General features: G+C 48.3%; 4 protein-coding genes across 8 annotated transcripts in view; 2 read left to right on the forward strand and 2 right to left on the reverse strand.

The window, feature by feature from the left end:
* The window catches only part of SZT2 (SZT2 subunit of KICSTOR complex), a 53,211-nt gene extending 51,843 nt beyond the window's left edge, over positions 1–1,368 (reverse strand). For both annotated transcript variants that reach the window (XM_070404953.1, XM_070404952.1), the window contains exon 1: positions 1,291–1,368. In XM_070404953.1, coding sequence (XP_070261054.1) covers positions 1,291–1,317 — 27 coding nt within the window. In that variant the 5' untranslated portion in view covers positions 1,318–1,368. The remainder of the gene's footprint in view (positions 1–1,290) is intronic.
* Positions 1,369–1,486: 118 nt separating this feature from the next.
* On the forward strand, positions 1,487–17,886 carry MED8 (mediator complex subunit 8). 2 transcript variants are annotated; one of them, XM_070404957.1, is made up of 8 exons: positions 1,487–1,528; positions 3,393–3,511; positions 4,182–4,326; positions 4,828–4,968; positions 5,160–5,241; positions 6,004–6,252; positions 7,078–7,138; positions 17,745–17,886. In XM_070404957.1, the coding sequence occupies exons 1-8, from the start codon at positions 1,523–1,525 to the stop codon at positions 17,851–17,853; spliced, it is 912 nt and encodes a 303-aa protein (XP_070261058.1). In that variant the 5' UTR covers positions 1,487–1,522; the 3' UTR covers positions 17,854–17,886. The 2 variants fall into 2 exon arrangements, with proteins under 2 accessions (XP_070261058.1, XP_070261056.1); XM_070404955.1 differs by lacking the exon at positions 17,745–17,886 and having other exon boundaries at positions 7,078–7,403.
* An 820-nt stretch (positions 17,887–18,706) lies between these two features.
* On the forward strand, positions 18,707–23,568 carry ELOVL1 (ELOVL fatty acid elongase 1). Of its 3 annotated transcripts, none has more exons than XM_070404960.1 (8): positions 18,707–18,791; positions 21,355–21,414; positions 21,597–21,787; positions 21,965–22,045; positions 22,203–22,259; positions 22,347–22,452; positions 22,543–22,679; positions 22,864–23,568. In XM_070404960.1, the coding sequence occupies exons 2-8, from the start codon at positions 21,369–21,371 to the stop codon at positions 23,083–23,085; spliced, it is 840 nt and encodes a 279-aa protein (XP_070261061.1). In that variant the 5' UTR covers positions 18,707–18,791; positions 21,355–21,368; the 3' UTR covers positions 23,086–23,568. The 3 variants fall into 3 exon arrangements, with proteins under 3 accessions (XP_070261061.1, XP_070261062.1, XP_070261060.1); XM_070404961.1 differs by lacking the exon at positions 18,707–18,791 and adding an exon at positions 20,251–20,344; XM_070404959.1 differs by lacking the exon at positions 18,707–18,791 and adding an exon at positions 20,536–20,645.
* A 145-nt stretch (positions 23,569–23,713) lies between these two features.
* Positions 23,714–27,897, reverse strand: CDC20 (cell division cycle 20). Its single transcript, XM_070404958.1, has 11 exons — positions 27,785–27,897; positions 27,466–27,686; positions 27,202–27,353; positions 27,012–27,108; positions 26,744–26,872; positions 26,449–26,645; positions 26,240–26,334; positions 25,865–26,093; positions 25,597–25,722; positions 24,355–24,472; positions 23,714–23,967 (listed from the first exon to the last, which is right to left on the reverse strand). The coding sequence occupies exons 2-11, from the start codon at positions 27,644–27,646 to the stop codon at positions 23,789–23,791; spliced, it is 1,503 nt and encodes a 500-aa protein (XP_070261059.1). The 5' UTR covers positions 27,647–27,686; positions 27,785–27,897; the 3' UTR covers positions 23,714–23,788.
* Positions 27,898–27,913: the final 16 nt, after the last annotated feature.

The following is a 27,913-nucleotide window of genomic DNA, read 5'->3' on the forward strand; positions in this document are numbered from 1 at the left end:
AATAGACTATAAATTATTTCATGGTTTTTCTCAATACTGGTATTTCTGATGCATGGGCTCTTCCTGTGAATATGTCTGATTATTTTAAATAAGGCATAATTTCCTACTTAATCCTGAGTCTCATCACATCAAATCCTAGTGAACTGGAGATTTACCATCCCATGGCTACTTTATTATTTATAAGTATTTATTATTATTAAACATTATGGTTAAGAACATAAGATCTGGAGCCAGGCCCCCTGTTTTTGGAGTCCTGGCTCTACTACTTACTAGCTGTGCAACTTTGTTTCTCTGAATTTCTCTGTGCCTGTTTCCACAACTGAAAAATGGGGATGGCAATAGTGACGACTTCATAGGGTTGAGAGCATTCATTGGTATTGGTAAGGTGCTTAGGACGATGCCTGGTATGCAGTCATCATTTAGGAATGACTATTATTTGTGTCATCACACACACCCCTCACCCTTCCCACCTACTCATATTCTCTTGTAATATTGGACACCTCCCCTAGTGATGTTGCTCCTTCCAAATCTGAGCAATTTTATGCTCGGAGCTTCTAACTCCAGAATTCTGCTACCCGCCAGCTGAGTGGCACTTGAGAAAGGTACTTAACCTCCCTCACTTTCCAATTTCCTTTATCTGTAAACGAGAATGGGTGTTGCCACCTTCCTTGCACGAGTCTGAATAACACAAGGTATATGACGTTCCTTTCGTGGTCCTTACCACCTAATTGATACCTCAAATGCATTTTTCTGGTTTAATACTTGTGGTCCTCACAACACACCACGAGATGGGTATTTTATGAAGGAAACAACATCTGGGATGTCAAAACTTGCCCCAAGTTAGCTCAATAGTGGAACGAGGTTTCACTCCGAGTCAAAAATATTTTCACGACACCAAAACTGCTTTCCCTAAGCATGAACGCTAGAAATAAATTATTTCATGCTGTTTATGGGATTCCAATGTTTGAAGAAATGCAGAAATCGGCAAACTAAGTCTATCGCCCTGTTGCCCCCTGAAACTGCAACAGAAAATCAAAATAAAGGGTTTAATACTACTATTAGGTCAAAGCACCCAAGAGCCTTAGAGTCGGCGACGTGGATGAAATTTCAGTAAACAACACAAAGCAGCGAGTTTCCCCTCGAGGAAATTGCGGACCTCGGGAAGGAGGCTCAATTGACAGGCTTTCGGGGCTGGCCCGGTCGCCCCAAGACCCGGAGGAGGCCACGGCCGGACCAGGCCGCCGGGCCCTCGGATCTCGGGGACCAGAGCTGCGCCCGCCCGCCCCTCACCTCCGGCTCCGGGCGTTCCGAAGCCATCACACAGCGCTCCCGCGCCGGCCCGGGCCAGGGAAGATGTTCCGCTTGTGACCCCTGACCCGGCTGCCGCGCACCTGGCAGGAACAGGAAGTGAGTAGGCGGGACAACTTATGAGCTCTCTGATTGGTGGAAGCAACCCTCTCAGCGTGACTCGTCGACTTGAAAACCGGAAGAGGAGGTGGTTGCCGCAGACACTGCCCCCGCTATGCAGGTGAGTATTTGGTTGGGGCTATCGGTATAGCCACTTAGTTTCGGTTAACCGGCCCGAGAGTAGGCTGACCAGGAGAGAATGAGGAGTTGAAGCTGAGAGTAGGGGCCAGAGCCCGAGGCTGACACTTAAGGGAACGTGGGGTGGAGGGGCGAGGCCTACGGGGGAGGAGAGGCGGAGATGACATGGGTTGGGAGCCCGGCTGACCAGAGAGAAACCACGGCTAAATCGGGAGGGAGGAAGCAGCATTGATTTGCTAGGTTATGGGAAAGGACCAGGTTGTAATTTGGGAAGGTTGAGCTGCATTCTAAGGAAGACGACTCAAGAAAGTGCCGGGTTGGCCGGCCGTTGGATGCCGAAATAACAGGGAATTTGCAATGGGAGAGAAGCCCGAGGGATGAAGAAATTGTGGAACCCCTGTGGCCAAAAGCTAAACTAATTATAATCCGAGGCCGTGGGTGGCTCCTGCCCTGCACATGGGCGAGTTTGCAAGACGATTTCCCAACCTGTGCCCAAAGTAAAACTGGAGGCTATAGATAGAAAAAAATTATTTTGCAGGACCCCTCCCCCCCCCCCCCCCCCAGCATTTACAGTTTTTTGTCTGGTGCTTAGGACGTGTGCATTTTTTAAAAAAATATATTTTTATTGATTTCAGAGAGGAAGGGAGAGGGAGAGAGAAACATCAATGATGAGAGAGAATCATTGATCTGCTGCCTCCTGCACGCCCACTACTGAGGATCAAGCCTACAACCCAGGCATGTGCCCTTGACTGGAATCATCCCGAGACCCTTCAGTCCGCAGGCCGATGCTCTGTCCACTGAACCAAACCAGCTGGGGCGACATTTGCATTTTTAAAATTTATTTTTATTTTATTGCTGACAGTATTACAGATGTCTCCCATTTTCTCCCTTTTTGCCCCCCCCCCCAACCCCCACCCCAGGCCTTCCCCATTCATTATGTTGTTTTGTTGTTCATTTGTCATAGTTTCTTGCACCTGGACGTCTGTCAGTAAATGTTTATAAGCCTGTGAAAGGGGCACAGGAATGTTGGCACAGAGATAAAATGAGTGCAGATTAATTCAGCAAGGAGAAGGTTGAAACATCAAATGCTGAGGGCAAATGAAGAGTTGGGGCAGGGGTGCGGTGGTGGTCCAAGGCCAGCCAGTGGTCAGAGAAACCTTCCTGTATAGGTAGATTTCTCAGAGATTGTGTGCTATTGGCAAGAACAGCCTGGCTTACAAGGCAAGTTCTAGAACAGAGTCGTACCTATGCTGCAGAGGTACACAAAAGTGAATAAACCCAGACATTAGGTCTCGAGAAAAGTTCTCAATGAGAGAATAGAGCAGTGATGGCAAACCTATGACACGCGTGTCAGAGGTGACACGCGAACTCATTTTTTTGGTTGATTTTTCTTTGTTAAATGGCATTTCAATATATAAAATAAATATCAAAAATATAAGTCTTTGTTTTACTATGGTTGCAAATATCAAAAAATTTCTATATGTGACATGGCACCAGAGTTAAGTTAGGGTTTTTCAAAATGCTGACACGCTGAGCTCAAAAGGTTCGCCATCACTCGAATAGAGTATACGTAGTATAGAGAAAAACCAGGCATGAATTAGGAAATGATGGAGAAAGGAGTCAGTTGGTAGAAAGAATCGAGGTCAGATGCATGAGTTGAAAGGTCTAAGAGTTGATGCTGTCTGTAACCCAAATACCAAAGATAGAAAACAACCTGGCTCTCCTATGCCAGTGAGATCCTGTGTTACTTCATAGTGTTGCATACTGTCCTCCTGGCTTTTCAGCCTTCCTTTGTATGTGTCATACTCACACTCATCTGGGTAACCAACCTGTTCCTATTGGTGCAGAGGGAGGAGAAGCAGCTTGAAGCGTCATTAGATGCACTGCTGAGTCAAGTGGCTGATCTGAAGAACTCACTGGGGAGTTTCATTTACAAATTAGAGAACGAGTATGACCGGTTGACCTGGTAAGGATGGCCAGGGTAATCTGGGGAGGGCTGCATGGGTGGGGGGGCCAAGCCTCCTGGTGAATAGGGCACCTCCAGTGATAGAACCATTTATCAGTTTGCAAACATCTTATGATTTGGTAAGAGCTAGGTTTCCCAACATTTAACAAATGAAGTATAAGTTAGGGCCTCCATGACAAGGAAGTAGAGAAATGCCCAGTTTCCCAATCTAGGCTCTTTCTAGCTTTTGATTCTCACCCTTTGACTTCTTTGAAAAGAAATCCTCCCACTATAGTGGGAACACAAAGGTCATACTGGATCTCTTGCCATAGATATTGGTGAGCCTTTTAAATCCAACCTACTCTGGAAATATAGATCTTATTTCCAGGCCAGAAAAGAGGCTTTTACTCCGTTTCTGAACTTTTGGTGATAACAGTGTAGGCATGGTTCCTATTTTGCCACTGTTCCTCACCCCATTCAAGAAATGAACTTTTTTCTCCATCTTTGTCCGAAACTGAAAGTGTGTCCCTCTTTTCTAACCCCACAATCCCTATAAGACACGCTGGTTCCTACCCAGTCCAGCTCTAGGGCTAGGAGTCTTTTGGGGGGCGAGTCTGAGTATTCCTAATCTGAAGGACCCCTTTGAGGCTACATTACTGGGAATATTCTGACACCTTCTTACTACCACCAGGCCCTCTGTCCTGGACAGCTTTGCCTTGCTCTCTGGACAGTTGAACACTCTGAACAAGGTCTTGAAGCATGAAAAGACACCACTGTTCCGTAACCAGGTCATCATCCCTCTGGTGTTGTCCCCAGACCGTGATGAAGATCTTATGGTAAGAGGAGGAGAAGGGTACAACTTGGGAAATTAAGTTCTTTCATAAGGACCTAGCGTACAGTCGTTGGCTGGTTATTGTAGAGGTTCTGAATGTGGAGCAATAAAAAGTGAGGCTGCATTTTGGAGGCCTTGCTTTTTGTCCTGGAGTTGGAGACTACTCCCAAAGAAACCTGAGGACCTTGCCACCAAGGCAAAGGCCTTTCTCATCTAACACCTGTCTCGAGCAAAATGCGTGTTCTTTTGTGACTTTGTATATTTTAGCCTTTGATTAAAATGTAGCAGAGAGATTTGCCCCTGTGTCTAGTACAGATAGGAGTGTGAGGAAACAGAAATGAATGATGGAGTGAGGGGTAAGGTGTCCTAGGAAGCTAAGTATCATACATCTTAGGCTGTGTTTTTCCTGAAAATGCACTGTTTGCCTGTGACAGGACCTATATATCGGTCCAGATTGAATCTTCTTGGAATGCCTAGGGTGATTAATAAAAGCTGTGTTTAACAGCGGCAGACGGAAGGACGAGTACCTGTTTTCAGCCATGAGGTAGTCCCTGACCATCTGAGAACCAAGCCTGACCCTGAGGTTGAAGAGCAAGAGAAGCAACTGACAACAGATGCTGCCCGCATCGGTGCTGATGTAGCTCAGGTTGGACTGATTCACTGCCCTGCTGCCCCCCATCCCCCAAGTCCCACATGAGAAGCTAGGCTTTACTATTGCTGTCTCATAGGATGCACAGTTGATTGCATATAAATTGCCCCTAGAAGAGCACAAGAAAGCAGCTTCCTCACAATCATTTCTTGCTTGCCCTAATCTCTCTACCAATTTGTGTGTTACAGAAGCAGATCCAGAGTTTAAATAAAATGTGCTCAAACCTTTTGGAGAAAATCAGCAAAGAGGAACGAGAATCAGAGAGTGGAGGTATGGAGGGATCGGTGGCAAAATGGAGAAGGAAAGCCCTGAGTTTAATCCTTACTTCCATAAGTCAGATCTCTTTCCTCTTTTATAGAAAAAGGTTAGAAACTTGCCCAAAGGCACCAGCCATAGTAATAAGTAGTGGAGTGCCCTAGCTGGTGTTGCTAAGTGGTTAGCACATCAGTCCCTATCACTGAAGGGTTGAAGGTTCGACTCCCAGTCAAGGGCATGTGCCTGGGTTTCAGGTTCATCACCAGCCCCTACCGGGACACATGTGGGAGGCAACCAATTGATGTCTCTTTCACATCGACGTTTTTCTCACTTTTTCCTCTTTTCTCCCCCTCCTTCCCTTCCACTCTCTATAAAAATCAATGGAAAAAATATCCTCAGGTGAGGATTTAACATAAAAATAAATTTTTTAAAAATGGAGAAGGAAAGAAGGGTAAGATCACTTTTATAGGAATGGTGGTTAGTAGCAAAGTGAGGACATATAAGAATGAGCTGCTTAGGAAAGGGTATACATCCATTTTGTTAGCTTTTTGTGTTTAAGTCCAGCCCTAGAACAGATGGAGGAAATGGGCAAAGTGAAAAGGGAGAATTCTGAGATAGTTGTGGAGGTTCTTTGACTCTTCCTCTGGGCTACCAGGGAGTCTAGATGCTGCTAAAGTCAGAACTCTAAGCCCTGGTACTCATACTGGTCTTCCTACTGCTAGGTTCAGTCCAGGGTCAGAGGAATACTTCAGGGTCCTCACTCACCTTTTTCTTCAGGTCTCCGGCCAAACAAGCAGACCTTTAACCCTGCAGACACCAATGCCTTGGTGGCAGCTGTTGCCTTTGGAAAAGGGCTGTCTAATTGGAGACCTTCAGGCAGCAGTGGATCTGGCCAGCCAGGCCAGCCAGGAACTGGAACAATCCTTGCAGGAGCCTCAGGATTACAGCAGGTGCAGATGACAGGTGCTCCAAGCCAGCAGCAATCAATTCTCAGTGGGGTGCAAATGGCCCAAGCAGGTCAACCAGGTAAGGTGGCAGGGATTGACATGGTGACAGACCCTGAGCAAGGAAGTGGGAATAAGCTGAATTGTCTGAGCCTTCAGCCTCCCCAGAGCTGGAGATTTTCTCCCATTCTCCTGGACTGTGACCCAGAAAACAATTTTTAAGAGTAAAAATCTCATTTGAGATGCTAACAAACTCCAGAGAATGAAGAATAACTTTGAATAGCAGAAACTGTTCTCACCTCCAACCCCTATCTTGGACCTCTGTCTCAACTACCCTTCTGTTCCATTTACTCTGGATATTAGGTATGTGAGGGGTTTTTTCTTAGAGAAACCGGTGGTCAGACCTTAATTAAGACCATTTGGTAGGTGGGTTGAGAATTGATAAGCAGCAAGTTTCCCAGTGCTACATGTATTCTTTTCTCCATATTCTGTCTCCTGCTCACTTTTAGTGATGATGAGAACAGTCTGGAGGAGTTCAGATGCAAGTAACTAGAAGAGATATTTTCTTCTACACTGTCTGAGAAAAGGGACAATTAAAATAAAAATATATTCTTTTACCTGTGAATGGGGGTCACACAGATTTAGCTATCTTTTCTAGGAATAGGTGAGCAGGAGTCTGATCCCTCCCACCACCTCATCTGCCCCCAAACAGCCCTTGCCTCCTAGATACCGTTAGGGAGAGAGCTGGTGTGCAACCACGCCTCTGAGCTTTGGCGTCCAGGTTCAGATGCTACAGAGGTTCTGAGTTGATAGAGAGGGTGGCAGAAGGAAACCTAAGAGACCACATTTCTGAATTATCATAAAAGTCTTACCATGCGTCAAGTGTCTTTCTTTATGTTCCTTTTAGGGAAAATGCCAAGTGGAATAAAAACCAACATCAAGTCAGCTTCATTGCATCCCTACCAGCGGTGAGTGTGGCCAGCGACCTCGATTCCCAGATGCTCTTTGTAGAGCTAGGCAGTGAAATTGCCTTTTGCTCAAACTGACCTAGATGGGTACAATAAAAGGACATGGGCTTTCAGCAACAGACAAATCCCAGCTTTGCCACTGACTAACTGTGTGACCTTGGGCAAGTGACCTAATTTTTCTGAGCCTGTTTTCTTATTTGTAAATGATAATAATCTCTATGTCATAAGGTTGTTATGAGGATTAAATGAGAAAATGAATGTAAAACGCTTAGCACAGTGTCTATATATATAAAAGGCTAATATATAAAGTGTCCCCTTGGGAGTTCGACCGAGAGACTGGGAGTTCGATCACTGGCTACGAAATGCACTGACCACCAGGGGGTGGCAGGGAACGAAGGAAGGCCCCACCGGCAGCCAGAAGGCCCTGATTGGCCCTGATTGCCAGCCAGGCCTAGGGACCCTACCTATGCCTGAATTTCGTGCACTGGGCCTCTAGTATGAAATAATTGGTATTTAATAAATGATAGTTTCTACAGCCACTTCTCCCTACTGCCCTCCTCAGTCCTTGATCCAGAACTGACCCTGATCTGATACTGCTTCATGTCAGTGGTGAGCTGATGAACACAGGATCATGGACCACTCTGTTCTGTTGGAAAGTCTGCTTATTTTGTGCTGCTAGAAACTGGCAGCCTCTATGTTCTTAGAGGCACACTGTCTCTGCCCGGCTCCATCCTGGCCATGTCTTCAGGCTAGGCGATGAGGCTTCTGGGCTGGGGTGAACGATCTACCTAAAGCTTTGGTAAAGCTTGGGCCTGCTCTGCTCTCCATGAGCCTGTGCTTCAAGGAAGAGCCGGATCAATCATGGGAATTGGTAGCCACCAGTACCTTTGCCTGCGTTTTTAAGTTGAAGAGCAGAGTGATTTTGAGTCTCTAGTCTAAGTTGCCTTTCTCACTCCTTTTGGGCAAGGGCAAGTGTTGGATCAGCAGAAGTGGACCAAAGGCTTTCTCTGAATAAAGTTACTTAAATTTTGATGGTCATATGTCAGGCATATCTGACAGCAATTTATGAGAGTTTCGAGGTTGCTTCAAGGTAATTGTAATTTGTTCTCCCTAAAAAGTTTTATCTTTGATTAGCTTTGATCTAAAAGTCCTGAGTTATGAGGACAGCCTTCTAGCTGCCTTTTTTCTGTTCTCTTTCATCACATCTAGTACTTTGGCATTTGTTCAGTGACAGGCAGAATTCTGCCAGGCTGTGGCAGCAGAGGACTGGAAAAGTGGTCCCAGATGTCACATTCATTTCTGTTCCATCAAGACAAGAAATGGTATCCACAAAGTACACTGACCATATCACACAGCAGCACAGGGAGCCATGTCATTGGCTCTGAGGCAAAGCCAGACCTTTCTCCCACTTAGTACTCTGTCAGCTCACTCAGGTGTTCTTTATCTTCTTATCCCTTCCCTTCCTACTGGTGTTGTCAAAGCTAACTCTCATATTGCCTAGGGCAGTGATGGCGAACCTATGACACGCGTGTCAGAGGTGACACGCGAACTCATTTTTTTGGTTGGTTTTTCTTTGTTAAATGGCATTTAAATATATAAAATAAATATCAAAAATATAAGTCTTTGTTTTACTATGGTTGCAAATATCAAAAAATTTCTATATGTGACACGGCACCAGAGTTAAGTTAGGGTTTTTCAAAATGCTGACACGCCGAGCTCAAAAGGTTCGCCATCACTGGCCTAGGGTTTATGCTGTGCTTCTGTAAAATCCCTGAAGCAAACTTTTGGTAATGCTATTCTTTATTCCACCAAAAGATTCCTTTCTGCTGAAAGGCACCAAAGCCATGTTTCTTTGTTGTCTGTGGTTAATACTGACTTTATTCCCACTCTACTATTTGAAATGGATTCCTTGTCCTCCAAAAATGGAAATATTCTACCCCAACAGGAACATATGCAGTAACCTGACCTGTATCTTGTGCCCATAAACAAATACTGCTTATTCTGGAGGCATTCACATCTCCAGCTTCTAAACTTTGAAAGCACATGCTCTCATTTCCAAGCCCGCTCCCACCCCCAAATCCTCTGGAGCGCACAACCTATGTAGCATCGCCAACTATGGGGCCCATACAACCCAATAACCACCTCAGTGAAGAGTATGTATCTCCCACGCCTAACATACTCATTCCCTCAGGGGGGAATATATATGGAGTTTCCTTTGAAGAAGCGGCCATGATGATCCTAGCTGGTTTGGTCAGTGGGTAGAGCATCTGCCTGCGAACTGAAGGGTTCCAGGTTTGATTCCAGTCAAGGGCACATGGCTAGGTTGTGGGCTCAATCCCCAGTGAGGGGGTGTGGCGGAGGCAGCCGATCAATGATTCTCTCTCATCATTGATGATTCTATCTCTCCCTCTCCCTTCCTCTCTGAAATCAATAAAATATATATTTAAAAAAAAAAAGAGGACATGATGTGCTCAAATTTAGGATTTGCAAAAGATAGCTCTCTTGCCCTACTCTGGTAATATTTCTCAGTTTCTGACTGCTCTGGTTTCTCCTCTTTGGGGCCCCTGGCGAATGATATTGTCTTCCAGGTTTGTATCTAGCATGGAGAAAACAGCAGCTGTGAAATCTCAAGATCTTACTCAGCACTGAGTTTCATCCTGAAAGGTGGGAGCTCACTGAATCACTGTCTGACACCCATTGCCTAGGACCTCTCCTTCTCCAGCTCTGTCCTAAGGTTGGGATTGGGTCATTGTTGAGCCTCCCTTTTGATCTTTGCCCCAGTCACCCCATTTTCTTCCCCTTCTGATGTTTATTGTTGTCTTAGCTAGCTAGCTTACTTCAGTTAACCTTGTACTTTCTTGGGAAACAGCCAAGATAGGTAGGTTGTAGCTAAGTGCTCCTTCCAACTCCATAAGGGGTCCTGGCGTTCGAACTGAGATGGAGAGGTTGTGTAGTGCCCACCTCCCATCCTGCTGCTGGGGAAAAGAAGCTGAACTCTGTAGGAATGCCCTAGTGCAAGGCTGGTCCCTTTTCCCACCCCCATCTCACCTCCCCCAGGCAGCTGGGAACAACTTCTCCCTTTGTCTGAGCTTCTTGTCCGGAATAATCCTCCTATGGACAATGTGTTCTCTGTGCCCTGTGGACACAGGAGCCGTATGAGCTGATCCCAGCACCAGGCAGGACGGAGGCTGAATCCTTCCAAACGCCCACCCTGGGTCAACTCCTGATTACTGTCCAGAGAAACTACTGAGGGATGTACATTTTCTTTCATCTGCTTCAGATTTGGGGGGATAACTTACTGAATTTTAGCAGCAGGCCAGAAGTAGGGCCAGTGACTTTGCCCCCCCCCCCCCCTTTTTTTTCATCAGTCCTGACAGTTCACTGTGCCTAACTGGGGAGGCTTGATATAACTCTGGCCTTAGCCTTGAACACATAGGGGCTAACATTTGGAAGGGATTTGCCACCCTGTATGGCTACAAGCCTGTACAGCATGTTACTATACTAAATATGGTAGGCACTTGTATCTAAACATAGAAAAGGCACAGTAAAAATAGTATAAAAAATAAAAAATGGTTCACCTGTATAGAGCACTTACCATGAATGGAGTTTGGATTTGCTGAGTGAGTCAGTGAGTGAGTGAGTGGCGAGTGAATGTGAAGGCCTAGGACAGTGATGGCGAACCTATGACACCTCTGACACACGAACTCATTTTTTTTTGGTTGGTTTGTCTTTGTTAAATGGCATTTAAATATATAAAATAAATATCAAAAATATAAGTCTTTGTTTTACTATGGTTGCAAATATCAAAAAATTTCTATATGTGACACGGCACCAGAGTTAAGTTAGGGTTTTTCAAAATGCTGACATGCTGAGTTCAAAAGGTTTGCCATCACTGGCCTAGGACATGACTGTGCACTACTGTAGACTTTACCAACTCTGGACACCAGCATCACCACAAGCAAATGAGTAATGCATTGCACCACAACATGATGGCTGCGACATCACTAGGCAAAGGGAGGTTTTCAGCGCTATTAATCTTATGGGACCATCGTTGTATATGCAGTCTGTTTACCAAGATGTCGTGTGGCGCGTGACTGTAGTCTGAAGGGCTTCGGAGTAAGCCACCGGATTCCCTGGGGATCTTTATTTTATTTTTATTTTTTTGCCATTACATTTACTTCACTGGAAAAGTTTGGAAAACAGCTCAAATTTCTTGCAAAGGCAAATAAGATTCTGTGTGATCTAGCCCCTGACTTATTTTCTATATTATCCTATCACTCACTCTATTCCCCAGGTATACAGACTTTTTTCAGCCTCCATTTCTTTAAAATTATAATGTTTTTATTGATATCAGAGAGAGGAAGGGAGAGAGAGAAACATCAGTAATGAGAGAGAATCATCCATCGGCTGCTTCCTGCATGCCCCCTACTGAGGATCAAGCCTGCAACCCCAGCAGGTGCCCTGACTGGCAATCGAATTTTAACCTCCTGGTTCATGGGTCAATGCTCAACCACTGAGCAACTCCGGCCGGTCCAGCCTTCATTTCTTTATTCCCACTGGTTCCTCTGCATGGAACACTTTGCCCCATCATTCTGTCTGATGAATACCCAATCAGCCTTCAAAATTCAGCTCATGAGTCATTCCTCTGTGAACCTTTCCAACAACCCAATCTGTCCTCAATTCCTTTCCACTCCCACTGGTAAGGTCAATTACCTCTTTTATGCTCCACATTTGTACCTTGTACATACTAAGTCTAGCTCTTGCTGCCCTTTACTGTCCCCCAAGTTCAAGCACATTAAACTGTCAGGGTTTGAATCCCAGTTTTTCCACCTGAGAATTGTGTGCTCTTTGGCAAGACAATGTGTCTTGTATTACAGCATCTGTAATGTAGCATTTGGGTTAAAAGCAGGTTTTAGTGCCAGACTGCTTGGGTTTGAATCCTAGCTGTGACACTAACTGTGTGGTTTTGGGCAAGTTAATTTACTTCTCTGTGCCTCAGGTGTTTTTTTTTAATTCATGGGGATAATAGTGGCTATTTCATTGGTTTGCTATGAAGTTTAAATAGATTAATATAGAGAGAATGTTTAGAATAGTGCCTGACAATAGTAGAAGCTCAATAAATATTACCTATCCTCAAGGTAGTGTCTAGAACTCTGCTCTCAGTAATTGTTGCTTAAATCAATGATTGACCAGTATTTCTGAGGAAGTAACCTTTTCTTTCCTCTGCAGCTTGTCTGTGCTCACATCTCAGGAGTTTGGCCTCAGAGACACCCTTTATGCTCATTTCATTTCCCATGGTGTCTCCTTAGCACCTCATGCATACAAATCACTGACTTATCTGATGTGATAAGACATTTTCAAATCTAGTTTTGTGAATTTTTTTTCTTCCACTTAGTTGTCATCTATACTCTTCCTAATGAGCCCAGTTTGGTCTCTTAAATTGCATCATTTTTATTTGAGACCAAATGACAAACTCCTTCACCTGAAATGTTCTATTTCATCCCTCCTATACTATGTTTCTTCCCTGTCCAAACCAGGTAAAGACTTAGTTCCATTGTCTGCCTACATTCTGTTTTTAAACAGGGCCTGCGTCACTCACAGATCTCTCTGCAACTATGATCAGTTCTCACCTTGATTGTCCTTACTTATTTGCCCTGGCCTCCATCCTGCTTCACCTGGGTTATCAGCTTAACATTGCTGTCAGTTCTGGTTCCTCTCTCTTCTTCCTTCTCACTCTGATTGCTCTGGTTCAGGCCTTCATTGTGTCACATTTGTGCCTCTCAGCTGTTCTCTCATATGGTCTCCATTCCTCATTTTTCTCTTGATAATATAGCTTACTGTCATCAGGTTTATCTTTGTAAAGAGCAATGGGGATCATACCAACCCCCTTTCTTAAAAATCAGGGACACACCCAATACAAATGAAACTCCTCATTCTTCTTTAAAAAAATTTTTTTTATTGTTATTGATTTCAGAGAGGAAGGGAGAGGGAGAGAGAGATAGAAACATCAATGATGAGAGAGAATCATCGATTGGATGCCTCATCCAACCAGTAATTGAACCGTGACTTCCTGTTTCATAGGTTAATATTCAACCACTGAGCCACACTGGCCGGGAAAAAGTCCTCATTCTTTCATTCAAAACACTTCATGATAGGGGGCCACCCTATTTTTTAACCTTCTATCATAAGTAGGCCTTCCATTCACCTTATTCTTTAACCAAACAGAATCACTGTGCTTTCCTCCATCCATCCCTTCATCCACACTTTTCCTCAGCCTAGAATACCTATTTGCTTCCACCTTGCTATGTGACCTTGAAAAGATCCTTCACCCTTTCTGATCCCATTCTTTTCATCTGGTAAGCAGTGATAATAGTACCTTACAAGACTGAACCATAAGAACACCTGGAAAGCAACTGGCCCCATGCTTGCCAGAGAAAGTACTGAATAGTAAGCTCCATTTTCTCTTTTACCCTTTCGGCTCTTCTCACACATCTTCCAGATCTTGCTAACTCTTCCATTTTAAGAATCTCCCCTAGTTTGTCTCCTGCCCCAAAGCTTCCCCTTTTCTCTCTCCAGAGCTCTTCCTGCAGGTTTTATCACAGCCCTCTTCCTTCTGAGTTTCTTTTTCAATGATCAGTTCAGGGAACACTCTTTGATACCCATGGCATTGGCTACTTACTCTTGTCCCTGACCTCTCAAGAGTCCAGGCAAACCCCCAAATTCCAGATGATCTGAGTGTTTGCAAACAGCCTCTCCCTTCTGCCAGCCAGATGTCTTTCCAGCTCCATTTTCCTCAGCCAAGGCCCCAGCCTTAGGCAGTGTATACCTTCTATCTGGCTAAGGCCCAGGGACATGTAGAATGATTAACTGACAAACCCTTCACCCTCATCTTGGCTCCCTTGTCCTCACAGACTCAGCACTCCCCTCAACTCCCCCGTGTGAGTACTGTGTAGAAAGTGCCCTTTGTCCTTTACAAGATGGGCATGGGGAAGCTTGACACAGCCCTTACGAGGCTACCTGACACTCCTGTTGTCCCTCAGCCTAGACCCTTAGTTTCCATTGTTCTTAGATGACAACATCCCCATCGCCACCACCACCACTACCCGCCCCCCCCCCCCCGCACCCCACCCCGCCTCTCCCATACTCTATTCCACTGCTCCACCTGCTCACTCACTCACTCCCATATAGATATACCTTATTTTTTACTTATTGCCATTCCTGTTTGTTTGATTCCACTTTCCTTTGATTTTTCTGCTGAAATATAAAGCCTAAAATAATGATAGAGTTGTTAGAGTTTATACAGGTGGCAGTTTTCAGACTAAACCCATGGAGAAAGTAAATCCATGCCTTCTGGGGAAAGAGGATGGAGAAGGGCCCCTTAGAGAGCAGTGAGTGAGGAGGCAGTCAGACAGGATGGGACGCAGGGGAAATTGTCACCTGATTTCCTGTCACCCTTATCAATATTGTGAGTTCCTGGCCCTGGCTGGGTCGCTCAGTTGGTTAGTGTTGTCCTCATATGCCAAGGTTGCGGGTTCTATCTTTGGTTAGGGCATATACAAGAATCAATCAATGGATGCATAAATAAGTGGAACAATAGATTGATGTTTCTGCCTTTCTCTTTCTCTCTCTCTCAAATCAATAAATAAATTTTTTAAATTAAAAAACAAAACAAAACTGTGAGTTCCTAGACCCCTCCAGTTTATCAGCCTGCCCCTGGTGTGGGAACCTTCACTGAACCCTCTGACCTCCAAGGCCTTCCACCTAGCCTCCCCACAGGTCCCAAACTTCCATTTCTTCCCGGTCCATTGACAAACTTACTCTTCCTTTCACACATCTCTGTCTGTGAGGTGTATGCTGGAGCCCATTGTTTCCTTCCACACAGTACATAAACACACTCAAGCCTCTTCCCATTAAAAAATCATCAGAATCAATATGGAGGTGAGAGCCAGGCATTGATATTTTAAAAGCTCCCCAGGTGATTCTAGTGTGCAGCCAGGACAGAAAAAGATAAACAATAAAATTCAAACCATGGAATACAGGGCTCTTCATAAACTGACTCCAGCCTAGATTTCCTGCCCTTACCCATATGCCCTCTGAGCTAGAGCCACACCAAACTACCTAGAGCTCCCCAAACCTGCCACATGTCTAGCTTCTGTGCCTTTAAACACATGCTTCCCTCTGCCTGTAATGTCTTTCCCTGCCTTCTATAAAGTGTCCTTTAATGCTCAGCAAAAGTGTCATTTCTGTGAAACCTTCAAGAACTAACTCCCACCTTGGAGTACAGTGCCCCCCGCCCCTACCCCTATGCTTTCATAATCTCTGGTTTTATCTCTGTGGGAATACATAACACTTGCTACTCAAATTATTCATTTATGTGTCTTTCTTCTCCACTAGACTGTATTTTACAGGAATCCCACAGCCATGGGATGCCATTTGGTAGGACTTGGGGTTAAGTGGTCCATATCAGATATTTGAAGATACTTTTTCCCAGGACGAGGATAAAAATCAAATGAAGTGAGTCTTTCAGCATGTTCATTCATGTAATAAATCAGCATTTACTGAGGGCTTGCCATGGTCTTTTTGCCAATGTGGTCCAGGTGAATACATGGATAGTTGAAGTTCCCTATTACTATGATTGGCCTCTGGGATAGTTTCGTTGTCAATAATGGTCTGCTTTGTTCTTCTCTAGTTCATCTCTAGATAGACACTGAATCCAAAACCTCTCAATAGCACTCTCAGAAAAGTGCTTTGTACAGTAAGCATTTAGGAAATATTTGTTAAATGAATGCTCATGAATCTACATACACATGCATACCTTCTTGATATACTGGTTACCCCCCCACCTTGTCTACTAAATGTTGAGATAGAAACAATGCTAAGAACTTCACGTGGGTTATCTCCTTTAATCTTGTTTTTTTAAAATATATATATATTTTTTATTCCAGAGAGGGAGAAGGAGAGAGAGAGAAACATCAATGATTAGAGATAATCATTGATCGGCTGCCTCCTGCATGCCCCCCAGCTATGGATTGAGCCTGCAACCCAGGCATATGCTCTGACTGGGAATTGAACCGTAATCTCCTGGTTCATAGGTCGATGCTCAACCACTGAGCAACACTGTCCGGGCTCTTTAATTTTCACAACAATCCAATGAGATAGGTACTGTTGTTGTCCCCATTTTCTAGAAGGTCAGCAGCTTACAGAAAGTCACACAGGTACTAACTGGAAGATTTTAACTCAAGCCTTTGGAGATAGTTCTGATCCTGAAGCCACTGAAGTATGCCTGGAACACATTAGGCTTTCAATAAATATTTATTGACTCAATGAATACTGCTACTCCAAGGAAGTAGAAAGGCTTTCGAATTCTTACTATCCTCCCCTCCTTGACTCTTGGTCCCTCGACCTCCTTCCCTTTCTCACATTGTTTCATTCACTCTAATATTCACTCAACAAACATAGAGGGTCAAATGAGCCAGGTGCTGGACTGGATGCTGGAGATAGAGACAACTAAAACATAGCCCCTGCTGAGAAGAACTTGGGGTGGAGGGAAGGGTGATACAAATAATTACATAGTAGTAAGGTTATGAAAAAGGGGAGAGGGAACGATTTATTGCCTAGAAGAGCTCCTTGTATCTTGTGTTGAGCCAGGGAACAAGGCTTGGAGAAGTGGGGAGTATGAAAGATGCTGACATCTTTGGGGAATGGTTAAAGCACAGGATGTGGCCCAGGAGAATGGCACAGGTGGAACGGGAGACTGAGAGCCAGATCAGGTATGCCTTAGTGCACAATTTGAAGTTTGAGCCTTTTGAATAGTTGAATTCTTCTGCCATTTCCTGTTAAGGGCAGGTACTAATGGGCTGGGTCATAGGTATACTTTGGTTCTGACCTCTTCCCTCTAAGACTGAACTTCTATACAGTGGGGCCTTGACTTATGAGTGTCCCGACTAACGAGTTTTTTGAGATACCAGCTATCTTTCGGCCGATTTTTTGCATTGAGTTGATAGAGTAATTTGAGTTAACGAGCTCCTTAAGGAGCTCCTTAATGAGCTCGGTCTCGGAACGAATTAAACTCGTAAGTCAAGGCCCCACTGTATAGCTACATCCAACCATTTAGGAACATATTATTTCTTCCAAACCACTGTCTCCTCTGAATTCCTTATTCTATCTGCATTTGCACCATCCAATCCTATAAGCAGTTATTAGATCATTATATGCAAAGCACTGTTCCTGGAGCTATTGAAGATAAAGATTTCATTTCACTAAAACCTAGTCACCCCCAAGAATTCAGTCCAGTTGAGTGTGGAAGAGGGAAAGCTGGATAGACAGTTGACTCGGGGAAATCTCACAGCGTCTGCCTCTCCATTCCCATCAATTTCCAGATCTTCTTAGGTCAGGCTGTATCTCTCACTGGTCTCTCCAATGCCCTCTTCATACTGGCTGCGAGTGAAGTGATTCAACTGGATGGTAAACTCCTGCAGGGACAGCTCTGCCTTATTCTCGGATGTGTCACCAGCACCTTGCAGATGGCAGGTTGTCTATAAATATTTGATGAATTATTTGATTATAGCCTCCTCAAAAATCTTCACTGTTTCTCCACTGCTTCCAGAATAAAGTCAAAGTGCCCAGTTCGACCTTCAAGATCTACTATATTCAGCCACCGCCACAGCCAGCTTCACTTTCCTTCTTTCCCTTTCACTGCCTGGAAGGCCAGTTAGCCAGCCAGTGACTCACTCCCTGTTCCTGCCCCAGGCCACTTGTGTGTGTGTATGTGTGTGTGTGTGTTTAAATAAAAAGCAAATTAAATGCTTTATTACAGTTTAGTGCTTTCTTAAATAAATATCATATAATATCAAACACAGTGAGACACAAAACACACATGTGCATAGCATGTAACAAGGGTTTCATTTCACTCGATACATTTCAGACCACACCACCTGCCACCGGTCTGTACAGGGCAGAGGGGCTGTACCCCAGCCACTTGTATTTTCCCACCTCCATACCACGACATCCTCAGCGACTCCTAATGCTAGGGCTCATGCGGACGTATGGGCTCGGAGGGAAGGCTTGCATGCCCAGTTGCTCCCTCCTACAGAGACCTCCCTGCTACTGTGGCTCACGGCCGCTCAGGTCTCCCCCTTTCTAGAGGGGGGCTCTTTGAGGAAGGGCTGAGCCCTGGAACTTTTCCCAGGGTCCTAAACTGGGTGGGCCCGCCTGCCCACGCAGATGTGTTGGTCGTGTTGGCGGATTAATCACCAGAAGGCCCAGAATAAGGCCATTCATGGGCTGAACGTCAGGAAGAAGCAGGGTACGACTCTGGCGGCCCTTGCCAGGCCGCGCGAGCTGACAGCGGCGGGCTGAGTGATGCCGAGGGAAGGGGTGGGGAGTCGGGGCTGGGCGTGCTTCCTGCCCGGGATCGGGCGGCCCGCCCCTGCTCCCGCCCTGCGGGCCGAGCCCAGTTGAGGCTGGACAGCCCCTCCTGCCTCAGCCGAAGACCCAATCAGCAAGCGCCCCCCACCCGGCCCGCCCCCTCCCCCTCTGGTGACAGAAAGTCGGCCCAGCAGATGAGGAAGTGGCAGGCAGGCTGGCCCTGGGGACTTCTCTCTGGCCCTGCTCCCTCCGAGCCCTCCACTGCTGCCTGCCTGGCCCCCCACTGGTGAGTCTGGACCTTTCCTGGGCGGGCGCTCCACGTGCCCGGGGCCCCCTGCCTGGCTCGCCCGGCCCAGCCCGGCCCTGCCCTTCCCTGGCTGTGGGCGAGGCTGTTCCTGGGGAGAGTGAGTGGGAGGTCCCAGCTCTCTGGGGCTGGGCCTCTCCAGCAACCGCCCTCCCGTGCGTGGACCCCATTTACTCAAACCTAGGCCTTCCTCCACAACCTCTAGGTCTTATCCCTCTTCCCTCTTGTCCCCTCCCTCCCTCCTCCCTTCTCTTCCCTCCTCTTTTCCCCTCCCCCTTCCTCTGCCTGTTTCCTTTTCCCTTCCATCCATCTTAAAAGGAAGAACCGAGTTCCCCTGCGGGGACACACCCAGATTCCTCTCTAGCTTGGAGAGAGGTCCTTTCCAGAACCTTGAGCCACTCCTGACCTCCAGGGTGCATGTGAGTGTGGTGGTTGAGAGAGATAACAAGCTGGCAAACTCATGGGTCAGGAAGGAACTGTGTGTTAGAGCACATGTTACCCCTCTCCTGGTAGGCCCTCCCACAGAATAGGCAAACAGCAAAAATATGATTGTGAATGAATGAATGAATGAATGATTGTCATCTGTGAAAAGAGATCTGTATGCTTGACCGAGGACAGGTGTGTGTCAGCATGTGGTATGGGTGATTTTATATGCATTCTCTGCTAAGTGGGCTGTATGAGCTTATGTATGTGACCACATTTATCTGTGACTCATGTATGTGTGAGCCTAAGCATTTGCACATGGTAATGCAGGACCTAGGAGGATGTGTGAGTGTTTAGGGTGTGTTCACTAGAGTGAATGTATTTTTGGAGCAGGTCTGAGTATTAGAAACTATGCATGTCAGCGTCCACGGAGGCTTGTTTGGGCAGTTGTTGCCGGCAGGAGTTGTGTAGGCTCCATGTGTGCATATGTGTGCTAGCCCTTGGCGATATGGTCATTGGGTGGGTGAGGGGAGAGCTGTGTGAGAGGCAGGTGTGTGTGAGACCATGTGTGTATGGAAGGACTTGAGCCTGACGATGGTGGGGCAGTTGGGGGTTGACATGGAGGTTGGGGGAGCATCTGTGGGATGTGTGCCCAGCATGTGTGTGTGAGGGGTGCATGTGCGGCCTCGGTGGATGTATCAGGTGTGTTCTTCACTCAGTACCTGCGCAGGTTGCTCTCAGAGCATCTGCTGCCCGGGCTGTTCAGGGACTGCATTATCCCTCTGGGACTTCTTCAGAGCACCAGGCTCCCCTGGGTCTGGCTTTTGTGTCCCAGTGAGCCCTCCTCCGTCATTCCTTGAGGTCCAGAGGGGGAGAGGGCCTAGATCATTAGACTCCTCCCTGAGGGAGGGGAAGATTCCTGAGACCTCCCCCACGTCCCCACCTCCTCACATGCCACTGGCTTCCCTGCCCCTCCCTGGGAGAGAAGGGTGATAGTACCCATTTAAAGTAGGACAAACTGAGAATTTATGGCTAGTTTAGCAGATGCCGGGTGTGGGTTTTCTGCAGTTCTCTTTGCTCCAAGGTTTGGGCTGGGACTGGAGCCTCAGCAGGTTTGTGATTCAAAACCTAAAACCTTAGACCATCTGGCTGATCTAGAGAGGGTGGGTAGACGGTGAGTCCCAGCTTTACTTGGCTTTCTCAATCCTCGTGGGTCCTGCTCCTCCAGGCACTGACCTGTGGCCTGGACCCACCCTCCACCCCATGTGCAGTGCAGCGGGGGTGGGTGGAGGGCGGGGCTGCCGCCAGATCTAGTCAGACAGGTGGAGCTGCCAGGGCAGGAGTCTCAAAGAGCCAGGCTCCCAGAGAGGAAGGGCAAGAGGAGAGCACCGGAGAGGAGCCGAGAGGCTGGAGGTGAGAGCTCTGGAGGGCTCAGAAGAGCCTGGGAATGTCTCAGCAGGGGAAAGGAGGAAGGGGCAGGCGGGATTGGGAGGTGAGAGTCCCGGAAGGGACAGGAAGGACCAACCAAGAAGGGACAGGATGGGCAGGAAGGGCTGGGAAGTGAGAGTCCCGGCAGGGCAAAGGAGGGACCCTCGGGAGAGGAGAGTCCTGGAAAGGACAATCCCAGGAGAAGGGCATCCCGTAATGGGCCAGGAGAGGTTGAAGGGGAGGATCCCTGGAGAGAAGAACGACCCAGAGCTGGAGAGGCCAGAGACTTTGGTGAGGAAGGGAGAGGCAGTTCATTCGGGAGATGAATTTTCTGTAAGTGAGAGGTAAGACTTTCTAGAAAGAGATCAAAATTGAGAGTTTTCTTGTGGAGGAAGAGGGGAGGGGAGGTCATGAAATAAAAACCACCAGAGAAGAGCAGAGAATGAAGAGAAGAGAGGAAGGTGTGGAGAGGAAGGGTGGAACAGCCCTTCCCAGGCAGGCAGGATGTGTGGGAAGCAGATGCCCCCGCCAGACTGTCTCCTCCTACCCCTAGTCCCCAGCAATTCCTTTCTCTCTCTGTTATATCCTTTTGCAATGAGTATCGGGAGTTGTCTGGTCTCTGTCCTGTCTGTGGGTCAGGGGTAAGATGGGAGAACACAGCCCTGGCTGACACCCGCCTTCCATACCTCCCCAGAGTCGTTAACTAGGATGGAAGCTCTTGTGAACGTGTACCAGAGCATGATGAAGCATGGGGGTAAGATGCTGTCCACCTGCCCCACCTCCCTCCTGTCCTGAGATCTCTGGGTCTAGGGCTGTCACCAATGGAAAGCCCTCCCAACCCCTTTGACCCTTTGTGACCTGACCTCATATCTGTACACCTGATTGGGACCCTTTGAACCCTGTGCACTTCCTGACTCCTTTGATCCTTATTTGCAGATCCCCGGATACAGGGCTACCCTTTGATGGGGTCCCCCTTGCTAATGACCTCCATTCTCCTGACTTATGTGTACTTCGTTCTCTCACTTGGGCCTCGAATCATGGCCAATCGGAAGCCCTTCCAACTGCGTGGTTTCATGGTTGTCTACAACTTCTCACTGGTGGCACTCTCCCTCTACATTGTCTATGAGGTGGGACCCTGGGATGCCTAGGCTTTAATTTCTGCTGGCAGGGTAAGGGGCAGGCCTTAGAGCCAGAGCATGCATCTCCTTTCCAGAAAGGCTCAGAGCCATCTCTTCAACTAGAAAACGGGAGGGAATGGGGGGAGGGAGGGCATTCTGGTGGTCTAATCCACATCCCATTTCTAGTTCCTGATGTCTGGCTGGCTGAGTAGCTACACCTGGCGCTGTGACCCTGTGGACTTTTCCAACAACCCGGAGGCACTGAGGGTAAATAGGAGGGAGTTGGGGGGTGAGGGGGTGCCTACATGGTAAACAACCTGGGGATAGGAGCAATTTGGGTGTGATCTGTGTTCATGGGCCAGTTTAGGGAGGCTCTAGTTAGTAGTGAGGGGCGGGCTCCTAAGGCTGCCCTGACTTCTTGCAGATGGTTCGTGTGGCCTGGCTCTTCCTCTTCTCCAAGTTCATTGAACTCATGGACACGGTGAGAGTATATGAAATGAGAACTTGAGGTGGGGGAGAACGGAGTGAGAGGCCCTGACTCTGAAACTCCTTTCCCTACTCTGCTCAGGTGATCTTTATTCTCCGGAAAAAAGATGGACAGGTGACCTTCTTACATGTCTTCCATCACTCAGTGCTTCCCTGGAGCTGGTGGTGGGGAGTGAGAATTGCCCCAGGTGAGTGGTGAACGCCGTTGGGGGAAAAAGGGGCAGGCACTGGGGATTAGAGGCTCGACTCTCCTGACCCTGTTCATTGTCCATCCACAGGAGGAATGGGCTCTTTCCATGCCATGATAAACTCCTCTGTGCATGTCATCATGTACCTGTACTATGGACTATCTGCCCTTGGCCCTGTGGCTCAGCCCTACCTTTGGTGGAAAAAGCACATGACAGCCATCCAGCTGGTGAGGGGCCTGGACCTGGTCTATACCATCCCAATACTACTAGTCTGGATCCTTCCTTTATCCAACCTCTCTCACCTTTGGCACTATCCCCCCCCCCTCCCCCCTCAGTGTTCAGTCTTTCTCTACCCCCTTTCCCTCCAGCCCTCTCAGTATTCCCTCTGACCCTTGCCTTTCTCTATCCTAGATCCAGTTTGTTCTGGTCTCACTGCACATCTCCCAGTACTACTTCATGCCCAGCTGTAACTACCAGTACCCAGTCATCATCCACCTCATCTGGATGTACGGCACCATCTTCTTCGTGCTCTTCTCCAATTTCTGGTATCATTCTTACACCAAAGGCAAACGGCTGCCCCGTGTAGTTCAGCAAAATGGAGCTCCAGGTACTGCCAAAGTCAAGGCCAACTGAGAACCATGCTCTTGCTAGGCGCCCACCTAAGTGCCTCAGGACTGCACCTTGGGCAGCATCCATCATTGTCCTCCCCAACTACACCTGTGACCAGGGATTATGTGGTCAGGACTGAGCAGGGGACAAGCCTTCCCCTCCCCACAGCTGGTACACAGGGACCACAGCTTCCGTTCCTCACCCACTTGTCCCAGCCAGCCCCAGGGACGTGGCCTCGTTGCCCTCTGCCACTCGAGCTGGGGGCTGAAAGGGCTGGACGCTTACTTCCCCCTCCCTGCCTTAAACTTGGGAGAGAAGCACTCAGGACTGGCCCCCACCAGGGTCTTGTGGCCTTTTTCCTCACACTGAAGAGGTCAGCAATAATCTGTCACTACGGACCCAGGCTCCCTCCTTCCCACCCATACGTCCGAGTGGGTGGGAGGCCTGGGAATACAGCCTATGGAGGCTGCTCACTCATGTCTTCATTAAAAGTGACAGAGGAAACTACTGAGGCTGTGTGTGTACGTATATGTAAGTGGAGGAGGTGGGGTACAAAGCCTGCTATCCCTGTCAAGGCTCCCACAGGATGGACATTTCTAGCTCTCAAACACAGGAGAGGAGCCCCTTGAGAAAGCCAGAGACAGAGGTCATGCAAGGAGAAGAGAGACATGACTTTATTAGAAAAATAAAAAAAGCAAACATAAAAACTGAAGTGATGAGTTGGTCCTCAACGGATGCCTTGGTGGATAAGGCTGCTTTTGGGTGCACTAGCCTTTTCCCGCTCCCGCCGCCGTGCAGGGTCCAACTCAAAGCAGCGCCACATGCGTAGGGTCTCATCTGCTGCTGCTGATGCCACCGTGGCCCCATCTGGACTCATGGCCAAACTTAGGACCCGGGCTGTGTGACCTGGGCATGAGAAAGGAAAAAGTAAGAGCAGCACATGAATGTAGACATACTACAACTCTCCAATTTTGAGGGCAACCTACCTTTTTTGGGTTTTGTTTTTTTTGTAACAGCTTTGAGATACTAATTTACATGCCATAAAATTTATTCTTTTAAATTGTACAATTCATTGCTTTTTAGTATAGTCACAAAGTTGTGTAATCATCACAACTATAATTCCAGACCATTTTCATCACTCCATGAAGAAAGGCACACATTACCCTTTCCCTCCAGCCCCTGGTAACCATTAGTCTGTTTTATCTTTCTGCATTTGCCTCTTCTGGATAGTCCATATAAATAATCATACAATATGTAGTCTTTTGTGTCTGGCTTCTGTCATTTAGCACATACCTTTGAGCTCAGCCACCTTGACCATGGTTGGGTACTTCCAAATAACCAGTTGGTTCTGGGCAAAGCCATGACCTGAGATAAGTTCCTTGTAGTGGGAAGACCAGAGGATGGAGCACACCTGTGGAGAGGGGATGGTGTAGATACAGCATAGAGCCGACTACTCAAATCAGAAGTAAGTCCGTTCTAGAGTTAGGAACATTGCCAGGTCACTCAGACTTGAGTGGCGATGATACTAACAAAAGCCTTTTGAGAATTATAACTGTTATCCATTTACAGATGAGGAATCGAGCAGAAGGAAGTTCAGCAAGTTGCCTAAGATCACAAGCAAGTTAAGTTAGTAGGTGACAGAGCCAGAATTTGAACTCTGGCCCAAAAGCCCAAATCTAGAATGAAGGTGGGCAGAATGGGTGTTGAATGGAAGGTGAAGCTGGAGTCATTGCAGGGAGACTCACCAGCAAAGTCATCAAATTCTAATGGATTTGGGTTATATGCTGTAGGTGATGGGGAACCATTGCAGGATTTAAGGAGGACAGTAACATACCACCCAGACCACAGTAGAGGACAGACTAGAGGAGCTAAGAATACTGAGACCAGTGCACTGAGGGGAGGAAACACTTGTGAATGACATTTTGAGGTAAAACTGCTATCTTGGTGACTAGGTGAGGAGGATGAAAGATTCTAGGTTTTTTCAGATTTCTAAGTAGGTTCTGTCCTCTCAAAGAATATAAGAGGCCCTAACCAGTTTGGCTCAGTGGATAGAGCATCGGCCTTCGGACTGAAAGGTCCCAGGTTCGATTCCGGCCAAGGGCATGTACCTTGGTTGTGGGCACATCCCCAGTAGGGGGTGTGCAGGAGGCAGTTGGTCGATGTTTCTCTCTCATCGATGTTTCTAACTCTATCCCTCTCCCTTCCTCTCTGTAAAAAATCAATAAAATATATTTTTTTAAAAAAAGAATATAAGAGGAGGAGGCGTAGGGACACATTTTGGGGAGGCAAAGGGAAGTAACAAGTTTAATTAGGAACCTATTAGGCTGGTGCCACCTATAGGACTTGGGACAGGAGATGGGCCACAGGGTGTTGGAAATATGGATCTGGAGCGCCTGAGTGAGAGCTGATTTAGAAGTTTGGAAATCATCAGGGTACAGACTTAGCGAAGCCATTGAAGAGGACATAGTTGCCCAGGAAGAAGTAAAGAGTAAGAATGTATCTAGAAGTGAGAGACTAGAATAGGTAAAAGACTACCTGGGAGTGGGCATCCACAGCATTCAGACAGGCCCCAGAGCAGACGTTCCAGATGCGAATGTGCCGATCACTGGTGCCCCCTCCAGTTGCCAGTATATTGGACTGCCAGGGACACCAAGCTACAGCCTAGATGGGACAAAAGTGGAGTCAGCAGGGAGTTATAGAGGGTCCTAGACTAACCTAGTCCAATCCCAGCATCCCATCTCCCTGTAATATTCCCCAGGTTCTGGGTGAGGGTCTGCGGAGGCCCCAGCTGAGCCCCTCTTACCTTGACAGCCCCTTGGTGCTGGGTGAATGTCTGCAGGGGAACCCAGCCCGCCTCTAAAGCAGCACTAGGCCACACATTGACCAAGTTATCATTGCCACCACTGGCCAAATGTCGTCCATCTGGGGACCAGCGCAGCCCACACACTTCCTGGCTGTGACCACTCAGTGTGGCCACATGGTGTTCTGCTACCCGAACATCATGGTGATGGATATGACCAGAGCGTGAGCCACTGCAAGAAGGAAGATGGGAATCAGGTCCTGTGGCAGCGCCAAATGCCACTGTAGGGCAGAGCTGCTTCCCTTCAGGGATGTACAGTTGGGGGAGGGCAAAAAAATCATAGCCTGATCTTGCAACAGACTAGCAAAAACCACTCACCTGGACAGTATGTAGCTATTCCAACACAGGGCGCCCACTCGGGCAGAATGACTGGTCATGTTCCGAAGCCGCTTTTGCTGCTGCACATCCCATAGCTAGAGAGAGAGGACCACAACCATCAGAGACTGGGCCCTGGCACAGCATCCTCCTCCTGGGCAAGCTCCCGGGGTCTGGGGACAACACAGCTGCAGCCCAGGGGCAAGCCTCACCTGAACCTCCGCACTGCTGGTGCCCACAGCCAGGTAGTTGCCCTCCTTGATCCAGGACACAGAAGAAACATAGTCTCCAGGCTGCTCCATCTGCAGCAGCTGCAGGATGTCGCCAGTGCTGGCGCTCCACAAATACACACTGTTGTCCAACGCCACGGCCAGCACATTCCCCGAGCTCCAATCCACCAGGTTCAGGTCTGCCAGAGGGGCAACGGCAAGGACACACGCTGCCGTGTCTGCCTGGTGCCCAGGCCCTCTTTTCCCACCCACCCAGCAAGGCGCAGGCCGCACTTACAATAGTCGTTGCGGATTTCAGGGGCGTCCAGGATCCGGTCCGGCAGGGAGGGGATGTAACGGCAGGTCCTCTTGCTGGAGCCGGGCGTGGCCTTCTGGCTGTAGAGGACTTTCAGTCTGTTCTCGTAACCTGTCCCAGTGGAGGGAGACTCGACCCTGGAGACCCGAAACCTCCCCTGGAAGGCCGATAAGCCTCCCCGCCCCGCCTCAGTCTTAGGTGGGAAGGGCAGACACCTCCCTCCAAACACCGTGAACCTCAGAGGTCTTACCCTCTGGAACTTTTTGTGGTTTCCCGCTGAGCCGAAGGATCTTGGCTTCCTCCACGTCAAAACCGTTCAGGTTCAAAGCCCAGGCTTTCTGATGTTCCTGGCACAGAAGGGTGGTGGTGGGTGAGGCGGGATGGCCTGGGGCGAAGTGCACAGGCGGGCCCCTGGCCCCAAGTCCCTCGGGGGCTCATACCTTCTTGGTGGGCGTCTGGCTGTTTTCCGAATGGTTGTTCTCCTTACTCAGGAGGAAGCTGGCCACCTCCATCTGGGTCGCACTGCGATGGGGGATATAGCGGTCCCCGCCAGGTTTGCTGGGGGTGGTCTGAATCTTGGAGCCGGATTTGCCTGGGGTGGAGAGAGGGACGCAGACAGTCCCACTCGGCTCCCGAGGGCGGGGACCCGCAGGCCGCTGTCAGCCGTGCGCCCTCCCTCCCCGCGCCCCGCCGCACCCACTGACCCGGAGTGCGGCCCGGGGTCCTGCCGGCAGTGTGGGACCGATTGGCCGCCCGCATGGGTGAGGGCGCGGGCCCCGAGGCTTCCTTAGCTTTGCGCTGCCAGCGCGCGGGGGGCGCATTGGGGATGGGGGTGTCCAGCTGCAGCAGGGAGTGCAGGTCGCTGTCGAACACGAACTGCGCCATGGGAGCGAAGCGTCCGCAGGGGAAAGGTGCCCGCCGAGCCCTGGAAGAAGACAGGCGTCCGTGCTCGGAAAGGCCGGCCCCACGGCCAGGGCCGCCTCGGCCGCGGGCCCACCGCGGCAGGGCCCCGCCGCCACTCACCGTCAGCTCCGAGCCGGTGCGATCCCCGACCGACCTGAGAAGCGCAGGCCCGAGCGTCTTAAACTCTCCGCTCCCGGCAGTCATTGGCTTCTTCGAAACCCAACGGTCGTAACCGTCACTTTTTCCCAT

This window comes from Myotis yumanensis, unplaced genomic scaffold (assembly GCF_028538775.1).
Source record: "Myotis yumanensis isolate MYYU_CA2020_CCGP unplaced genomic scaffold, mMyoYum1.0.hap1 SCAF_2, whole genome shotgun sequence".
Lineage (NCBI taxonomy): Eukaryota > Metazoa > Chordata > Mammalia > Chiroptera > Vespertilionidae > Myotis > Myotis yumanensis.